Here is a 10297-nt window from a genome sequence, read left to right as displayed (position 1 = left end):
AGTAACTATCACAGAGATTCACCTACAGGAGTGAGAGTTCTGAGACCCATGTCAAGTTGCCACACCTGGGGACCTGGCATTGGGAGAAAGAGCCCCTGGAGCAGTTGGCATTGAAAGACAGTGGGACATGGGAATAGGAGCTCCATGGGACTGGGAGAAAAGGAGACCCCATTCTTTTTTTTTTTTTTGTCTTTTTGCCATTTTTTCCTTGGGCCGCTCCTGCATCATATGGAGGTTCCCAGCCTAGGGGTCGAATAGGAGCTGTAGCTACCAGCTTAAGCCAGAGCCACAACACAGGATCCGAGCCACGTCTGCAACGTACACCAGAGCTCATGGCAACAGCGGATCCTTAAAACACTGAGCAAGGCCAGGGATCGAACCTGCAGCGCCATGGTTCCTACTCAGATTCATTATCCACTGAGAAATGATAAGAACTGTGGAGACCACATTCTTGAAAGGTGCACACATAATTTCACATGCACTGGGTCCCAGGGCAAGCAAAGTCTCCGCAGGAATCTGGGTTGGACCTGCTGCAGTTCTTCTAGGATCTCCTGGGAAAACAGGGGGTGAACGTGGCTCGTTGTGTGGGAAGGACACTGGAAGAAAAGCTCTCGGGAATATTCATCAGCATGCCTTTCTCTGGAGGTGGCCATTTTGGGAAAATCTGGCCCCACCCATCAGCAGTGAGAAGCCCCAGGCCAAACAACAATCCAGGTGGGATCACAGCCCCACCCATCAGTAAACAGGCTGCCTAAAGACCACCAAGGAACACAGCCCCACCTGTAATCCCATCCAGAGACAAAGCCCCACCCCAAGAGGGATAGGAATCAGCTCCACCTACCAGTGGGCAGGCATCAATCCCTCCCATCAGGAAGCCTACAGCAAGCCCCTGTACCAATTTCAGCCACAAGGGGGGCAGACACCAGAAGTAAGAGAGGCTACAACTCTATTATCTGTAAAAAGATCACCACACCAAAAGCCTGTCAAAATGAAAAGACAGAGAACTATTTAACTCAGAGGCGGGAGAAAGAAAAAACCCCAGAAAATCAGCTGAGTCATCAGGAGATTCTCAGCCTCCAGGAAAAAGACTTTAGACTGTTGATGCTGAAGACGATGCAAGGCACTGGAAATGCACTGGAGGCAAAGATGGATAACTTACAGGAAACATTGAGCAAAGAGATACGAGATGTAAAATGTAAACAAGAGATGCAAAATACAATAACTGAAATAAAAAAATTCATTAGAAGCAGCTAACAGCAGAATACAGGAGGCAGAAGAATGAACAAGCGAGGTGCAGGACAGATTAGTGGAAATCATGGATGTGGAACAGAAAAGAGAAAAGAGATTGAAAACAAATGAAGAGCGTCTCAGAGAACTCTGGGACAACATTAAACGCACCAACATCCGTATCATAGGGGTGCCAGAAGGAGAAGAGACAGAGAAGGGGACAGAAAAAATACTCAAAGAGATAATAGCCGAAAACTTCCCTAACATGGGAAAGGAACCACTCACCCAAATCCAGGAAGTGCAACAAGTACCATATAAAATAAACCCAAGGAGGAATACCCTGAGACACATATTAATCAAACTGACCAAAATTAAAGACAAAGAGAAAACCTTGAAAGCAGCTAGGGAAAAGAAACAACATACAAGGGAACCCCGATAAGGTTATCGGCAGATGTTTCAGCAGAAACTCTGCAGGGCAGAAGGGAGTGGCACAATATACTTAACGTGTTGAAAGGTAAAAACCTCCAACCAAGATTACTTTACCCAGCAAGGCTCTCATTCAGATTTGAAGGAGAAATCAAAAGCTTCGCAGATAAGCAAAAGCTGAGAGACCTCAGCAACACTAAACCAGCTATACAACAAATACTAAAGCAACTTCTCTAGGCAGAGAAGAAAAGGCCGCAACCAGAAACAAAAATACCGCAAATGACAAGGCTCACCAGTAAAGGTATATATACGGTAAAGATAAGAAATCATCCACGCACAATTATGCCACCAAAATCAGAAATCGTGGGAAGAGGAGGGTACAAATGCAGGACACCGGAGATGCACTTGCAATTAACAGACCAACAACTGAAAGCAATCTCATATAAACATGGACTCATATCAAAACTTCAGAGTAACTGCAAACCAAATATCTACAAGTGATACACACACAAATAAGAAAAATCAACTCAAATACAACACTAAAGATAGTCTACAAACCACACGAGGAGAGAACAAGAGAAGAAGGAAAGAAAAAAGAGCAACAAAAACATATCCAAAGCAATTAATAAAACAGCAATAAGAACATACATATCAATAATTACCTTAAGAGTTAATGGACTAAACGCCCCAACCAAAAGACACAGACTGGCTGAATGGATACAAAAACAAGATCCATATACATGCTGTCTTCAAGAGACCCACTTCACTTCTAGGGACACATACAAATTGAAAGTGAGAGGATGGAAGAAAATATTCCATGCACACAGATCAAAAGAAAGCTGGAGTAGCAGTATTCATATCAGACGAAATAGACTTTAAAATGAAGAATACTTTAAGGGACAAGGAAGGTCACTACATAATGATCAAAGGATCAATCCAAGAAGAAGATTTAACAATTTTAAATATCTACGCACCCAACATAGGTGCACCACAATATATAAGGCAACTGCTAACAACCTTAAAAGGACAAATCGACAATAACACAGTAAGAGTGGGGGACTTTAACACCCCACTTACAGCACTGGACAGATCAACCAGACAGAAAATCAATAAGGAAACACAGGCCCTGAACGATGCATTAAGCCAGATGCACTTAATAGATATTAATAGGTCATTCCATCCAAAAGCAACAGAATACACATTCTTCTCAAGTGCACATGGAACATTCTCTAAGACTGATCACATCCTGGGCTACAAATCAAACCTCGGTAACTTTAAGAAAATTGAAATCATATCAAGCATCTTTTCTGACCACAACGCTACACGACTGGACATCAACAACAAGAAAAAAACTGCAAAAAACACAAACACGTGGAGGCTGAACAACATGCTACTAAACAACCAATGGATCACTGAAGAAATCAAAGAGGAAATTAAAAAATACCCAGCAGCAAATGACAACAAAGACACGACACTCCAAAACCTATGGGATGCAGCAAAAGCCGTGCTAAGAGGAATGTTTATAGCCATACAAGCCCACCTCAGGAAACAAGAAAAAGCTCAAATAAAGATGCTAACTTTACACCTAAGGCAGCTCGAGAGAGAAGAACAGACAAGACCTAAAGTTAGTAGAAGGAAAGAAATCATAAAGATCAGAGCGGAAAACAGAAAAGATCAATGAAACGAAAAGCTGGTTCTTTGAAAAGATCGACAAAATTGATAAACCCTTAGACAGACTTATCAAGAAAAAAGAGAAGACTCAAATCAATAAAATTAGAAACGAAAAAGGAGAAGTAACATCGGACATCGCAGAAATACAAAGGATCATAAGAGACTACCATACGCAACTACATGCCAATAAAACGGAAAACCTAGAAGAAATGGACAAATTCTTAGGAAGGTACAATCTTCCAAGACTAAACAAAGATGAAATAGAAAAGATGAACGGACCCATCACACAAACTGAAATGGAAACTGTGATTAAAAAACTTCCAACAGACAAAAGTCCAGGACCAGATGGCTTCACAGGCAAATTCTATCAAACATTTAGAGAAGAGCTAACGCCTCTCCTTCTGAAACTATTTCAAAAATCGCAGAGGAAGGGACACTCCCAAACTCATTCTATGAGGCCACCATCACCCTGATACCCAAACCAGACAAAGGTACCACCAAAAAAGAAAACTACAGGCCAATTTCACTGATGAACATAAGATGTAAAAATCCTCAACAAAATACTAGCAAACCACATCCAACAATACACTACAAGGATTGTACATCAGGATCAAGTGGGATTTATCCCAGGGATGCAAGGGCTCTTCAATATCCGCAAATCCATCAGTGTGATATACCACATTAACAACCTGAAGAATAAAAACCATATGATCCTCTCAATAGATGCAGAAAAAGCCTTTGACAAAATCCAACATCCATTACTGATAAAAACCCTTCAGAAAGTGGGCACAGAGGGAACCTACCTCACCATCATAAAGGCCATATATGACACACCCACAGCGAACATCTTTCTCAATGGTGAAAAGCTGAAAGAATTCCCACCAAGCTCAGAAAGAAGACAAGGATGTCCACTCTTGCCACTACCCTTCAACATGGTTTTGCAAGTCCTAGCCACGGCAATCAGAGAAGAAGAAGAGATAAAAGGAATCCAAATTGCAAAGGAAGAAGTAAAACTGTCACTATTTGCAGATGACATGATACTTTACCTAGAGAATCCTAAAGACTCTACCAGAAACCTGTTAGAGCTCATCCATGAATTCGGCAAAGTCGCAGGATACAAAACTGATACTCAGAAATCAACAGCATTTCCATATACTAACAATGAAAGAGCAGAAAGAGAAATCAGGGAAGCAATCCCATTTACCATCGCATCCAAAAGAATAAAATACCTAGGAGTAAACCTACCTAAAGAGACAAAAGACCTGTACTCTGAAAACTATAAGACACTGATGAAAGAAATCAAAGATGACACAAAGAGATGGAAAGACATACCATGCTCTTGGATTGGAAGAGTCAATAGTCTCAAAATGACTCTACTACCCAAAGCAATCTACAGATTCAATGCAATCCCTATCAAAAGTCATTTTTCACAGAACTCAAACAAAATAGTTTAAAGTTTGTTTGGGGCACAGAAGACCCCGAACAGCCAAAGATATCCCGAAAAAGAAAAATGGAGCTGGAGGAATCAGGCTCCCGGACTTCAGACTATACGACAAAGCAACAGTCAACAAAACCATATGGTACTGGCACAGAGACAGAAATACAGATCAGTGTAACAGGATAGAAAGCCCAGAATTCAACCCACGCACCTACAGCCAACTCATCTATGACAAAGGACGCAAGAATATACAATGGAGCAAAGACAGCTCCTTCACTGAGCGGTGCTGGGAAAACTGGACAGCCACGTGGAAAAGAATGAAATTAGAACACTCCCTAACACCACACGCAAAAGTAACCTCAAAATGGATTAAAGACCTAGATATAAGACCAGACACTGTAAAACACTCAGAGGAAAACATAGGCCAAACACTCTCTGACATATAAACAACCGCAACATCTTCGCAGATCCACCTCTTAGAGTATCGACAATAAAAACAAAAATAAACAAATGGGACCTAATCAAACTTCAAAGTTTCTGCACAGCAAAGGAAACCCGAAACAAAACGAAAAGACAACCCACAGAGGGGGAGAAAATCTGTGCAAATGAATCGACTGACAGGGGATCCATCTCCAAAATTTATAAACACCTTCTGCAGCTCCACACCAAAAAAACAAACAACCCCATCCAAAAATGGGCAGAGGATCTAAATAGACAGTTCTCCAAGGAAGACATACGGATGGCCAAAAAACACATGCAAAGATGCTCAACATCACTCATTCTTAGAGAAATGCAAATCAAAACCACGATGAGGTACCACCTTACACCAGCCAGAATGGCCATCATCCAAAAGTCTACAAACAATTAAGTGCTAGTACACTGCTGGTGGGAATGTAAACGGGTGCAACCACTGTGGAAAACAGTATGGAGATTCCTCAGAAAACTAAACACAGAATGACCATTTGATCCAGCAATCCCACTCTTGGGCATCTACCCAGAGAAAACCATGACACGAAAAGACACATGTATTCCAATGTTCATTGCAGCACTATTTGCAACAGCCAAGACATGGACACAGCCTAAACGTCCATCGACAGAGGAGTGGATCAAGAAGATGTGGTGCATATACACAATGCAATATTACTCAGCCATTACAAGGAACGAAATACTGGCATTTGTAGCAACATGGATGGACCTAGAAATTATCATGCTAAGTGAAGTCAGTCAGACAATGAGACACCAACATCAAATGCTTTCACTGACATGTGGAATCTGAAAAAAGGACACAATGAACTTCTTTGCAGAACAGATAATGACTCATAGACTTTGAAAAACTCATGGTTTCCAAAGGAGACAGGTTGGGGGTGGGGGGATTCACTGAGCATTTGGGCTGGAAATGCTTTAAAATTTGGTTGCGATGATTGTTGTACATGTGTAAATATAGTAAAATTCATTAAGTAAAAAGAAAAGAGAGAGAGAAAAAAACTTTTTCAGCTCACAAGCAGAAAATGCATAAGCTCAAAATGATAGAATGTGTGGGATTTTGGTTTGCAATAAATATTTCTGTAGAACCCTTAAAAAAAAATAGAAAGGAAAAATATGCTGATGCCGATTATCTTAAATAGATGCTGCTTCATTCTTGATGCTGATAATTAAAAAGAGGATTAAAACGAAAAATACTTTACCCCTACAAACATTCCTGAAAGGAACTGCCTAAATGGAAAGAACTGCCTAAATGGAAAGACAGCCTGTGTCCATAAATGGAAGACTGAATGGTTAATGTGTCGACACAACCCAACGCAACTGACAGACACAAAGCAATCCCTATCCAAGACCAATGGCAATTTTTTTAAGAATTGGAAAGTCCCACAAAAATTCATATGGAATCTCCAGGGATTCCAAATAGCCAAAACAAAATTGAAAGGAAGAACAGAAATGGAGGATTCACATTTCCTCAATTTAAACTGAAACTAAAAGCTATAGTAATCAAAAGTGTGATACTATCCTGAGGACAGACATAGTGACCAATGGAAGAGAATAATGAGCCCAGAAACAAACCTCTCCATACAGTCAAATGATTTCTGACCAAGGTGTCAAAACCACTTAACAAAGAAAGGAAAGTACCTTCAAAAAGTGGTGCTAGGAAAAGCGATATCCGTATGCATAAGAATGAAGTTAGACTGTTAGGAAAATTAACTCAGATTGGATCAAACACCTAAACTTAAGAGCTTAACTATAAAACTCTTCCAAAAAAATATAGAGAAAAATCTTTATGACGTTGAATTTGGCAATGATTTCCTGGATATGACACCAAAAGCACAAGCAACAAAAGAAAAAAACTGATTAATTAGACTTAATCAAAATTAAAAATTTCTGGGAGTTCCCATCATGGCGCAGCAGAAACGAATCTGACTAGGAACCACGAATGAGGGTGCAGGTTCCATCCCTGGCCACGCTCAGGACCCCTAGCCCGGGAACATCCATATGCTGTGGGTGCGGCCCTAAAAAAAAAAAGCCGAAGAAAAAGTTAAAAATTTCTATGCATCAATGGACACTATCAAGAGAATGAAGAGACAATTAAGTGAATGGAGGAAAATATTTGTCAATCACATATTGCATAAAGGATATATAAAGAAATCCTACAACTCAACAACAACAAAAACCTGATTAAAAAATGGACGAAGAACTTGAATAGACTTTTCTCCAAAGATACACAAATTAGATGCTCAAAGTCATTAATCATTCAGAAGAAAATGCAAATCAAAGCTAGGAAGAGATACTACTATACACCCAATAGGTTGTCTATGACACAATAAAACAAAAGCCCAGACAATAACAAATACTGGCAAGGATGTGAAGAAATTGGAAACCTCATGCATTGCTGTTGGAAATGTAAAACTGCTATGGAAAAGAATATGTGGTTTTTCAAAAAATTAAACATAGAATTACTATACAATCCAGCTATTTCACAAATATGTTTATACTTTTAAAAAACTGAAGCAAGGACTCAAATAGACATCTGTATACCAATGGTCAGAGAAGGATTATTCAAAAAAGCTAAAAGGTGGGAAGAACAAGTATCTTATCAACCAATGAATGGATAAACAAAGTGTGGTAAATGCATACAATGGAATATCATCCACCCTTAGGAAAGAATGCAATTCTGACACTTGCTACAACATCCATAAACCTTGAGGACATTATGCTAAGTGAAATAAGGCAGTCAAAAAGAATAAATTTTATGATTCTGCTTAAATGAGATAGAGCAGTTAAATTGACAGAAACAGAAAATAAAATGGTGGTTCCCAGGAGCTGAGGGGAGGGACGAATGGAAAATTAGTGTTTAATGGGGATGGAGTTTCAGTTTAGGGTGATGGTAATGGCTGCACGTTTCTTTCCATTCTAGTAACTGTATCACCAGCAAAGCCCAGCTCATAGAAGCACTGTACCCTCTATAAGAAAAATACTCCAAGTATACTTCACACTTGCCTTAAAAGCATCTAGAGGAAAATCAGTTTGAAAGTGGGACTAATATTCATATTTCCCACAACCCATTCTAATGTATAAGTAAATGGCCATATTATCATAACTGCCAGCATATTCCTCAATCATTACTGTATTTTACCCATTCTGAAGAAAAGCTATTTAATTGTTCTGGTGAAAGAGCACCTGCTAGCAAACAACATAATCAGAACTCCTCAAGGGACCACAGCATGTTTCATTCTAAAGAAAATTCTAACCCTGACAGCCTTTATTAGCTCAACCACATAGAATGCAAATGATGACTACAACGGTGATAATAATGATGATGATAAAAAAAGAATTAGAAACAAAGGAGATTTGGTATGAGTCATAAAAACAATAGCCATGACTCAGTCACAGTTCTGAGGGCACCTGAACCTTGAGATATTATTTATGTTAACTCTTTTAAAAATGGTTTCTGTGTGGTCAATAATTTCATGCTATCCACCTAAGTAGGATCTTGGAAATTACAGTGCAGCCGAACTTTATTCTAGTCAGAAAGCAAACAAAGGGAATAAAAAAAAAAGTATGTGATTTATCAGTATCAGACCTAAGAAGCATTACTTTGTAAGAAACAAACTTCAATATTTAAACTTGAAGTATGTAATAAATAAGAAGTTCAAAATACACAGTTTGGCTCAGGAAGTAAAGATTACACTAGTATGTGATAAGGCTGCTGTGTTTATATTCTTCATCAGCATTTTGCATTTTTGTTCACGTATTCTTGACAGATTAATTTTTCAAAATGTGTATTATAAAATAAATAAGATTATAATTGAAATAGAAGGGAGGGGGGCAGGGCACAACCTCTTTACACATTATATACTCATTGTAATACATCGGCATGCTAAATGACATGCCCAAAGGCACCATGACAGTTCTGAGGCCAAACATAAAAAAGGCCAAAAGGTGGGCAGTGGGTCAGTTCCTGGAAATCCCACCCCTTCTCTGCAATACCTGGATGGAATAATCCTCCCACTCGTTAGCCTATGAAATTACCCAGCCCATAGAAACTAAGCACCCCATATTTTGGGACCACTCTCTTAACTTTTGCGACGACCCACACTCTGGCTATGAGATGTGTATCTTTCAGGCCCCTCTGGCTTTCTGAGATGGCCCACATTCTGTCTTTCTCAGTAAATCTACTTCTTACCTATCACTTTGCCTCTCACTGAATTCCTTCTGCACTAAGACATAAAGAACTTGAACCTCAGTAAGTCCCAAGACCAGGTGTGTAGTTTTAAAGAAAAGATGGTGGGATCAAGTCCCAGTCAGAGTTTAGTCTGGGTTTGAGCCCAACCTATGGGTTCAAGCTCCAATTTAAGCTGTGTGGTTTCATAATTACACTTCTTTCCATGTAAATGGCTCACTGACTTGTACAGAAGCATTCCTCCTTTACTTCAAGTAAATGCAAACTCCAGAAACCAGTAAGAATATTTTCTATTGTTTGCAAACTTTAAAACATCGTGATAAATCAGCTTCACTTTCCATATATGTTTAAAATGAAAGACTTTGGACTCTACCTTGAAATGTTTAAATGTGCGCTTGCGATATTCACACCACTCCACAAAGAAGTGTAGGCTTCGGAAAAACATAAACAGATCTCTTCTTTCTTCTGTTCTGCAGAAATAATAAATATCATTAAGTGAAATCTCCTCTTTGGCTTTATCTTATTATCACTTTTTTTCTATACTACACTAAAGCTAAAAGTAACTAATCTATTTCTTTTCTTTTCTTTTTTTTTTTTTTGGCTTTTGCCTTTTCTAGAGCCGCTCCGTGGCTTATGGAGTTTCCCAGGCTAGGGGTCCAATCAGAGCTGGAGCCACCTGCCTACGCCAGAGCCACAGCAACACGGGATCTGAGCCGCATCTTCAACCCACACCACAGCTCATGGCAAAGCCGGATCCTTAACCCACTGAGCAAGGACAGGAATCGAACCTGCAACCTCATGGTTCCCAGTCAGATTCGCTAACCACTGTGCCACGACGGGGAGCTTCAATTTCTTTTTTCTTT

General features: G+C 39.6%; 1 protein-coding gene across 10 annotated transcripts in view; it reads right to left on the bottom strand.

Annotated features, from left to right (window-relative positions):
- CENPP (centromere protein P) overlaps positions 1-10297 on the bottom strand; it is a 255157-nt gene that overhangs the window by 192720 nt on the left and 52140 nt on the right. For 6 of the 10 annotated variants that reach the window (XR_002342147.2, XM_085015712.1, XM_085015717.1 and 3 more), the window contains 1 exon segment: positions 9808-9904. Coding sequence is in view for 8 of the 10 variants with exons in the window: in XM_085015712.1 (XP_084871838.1) it covers positions 9808-9904 (97 nt within the window). In the remaining 2 variants the exon portion in view is untranslated. 10 annotated transcript variants of the gene reach the window in all.

Source organism: Sus scrofa, chromosome 3 (genome assembly GCF_054392235.1).
Source record: "Sus scrofa isolate SSC_HxYL_T2T_F1_AM1 chromosome 3, Sscrofa_HxYL_maternal_Yorkshire_Landrace_v2.0, whole genome shotgun sequence".
NCBI classification, from domain to species: Eukaryota; Metazoa; Chordata; class Mammalia; order Artiodactyla; family Suidae; genus Sus; species Sus scrofa.
This window is presented reverse-complemented; position numbering and strand designations above follow the sequence as displayed.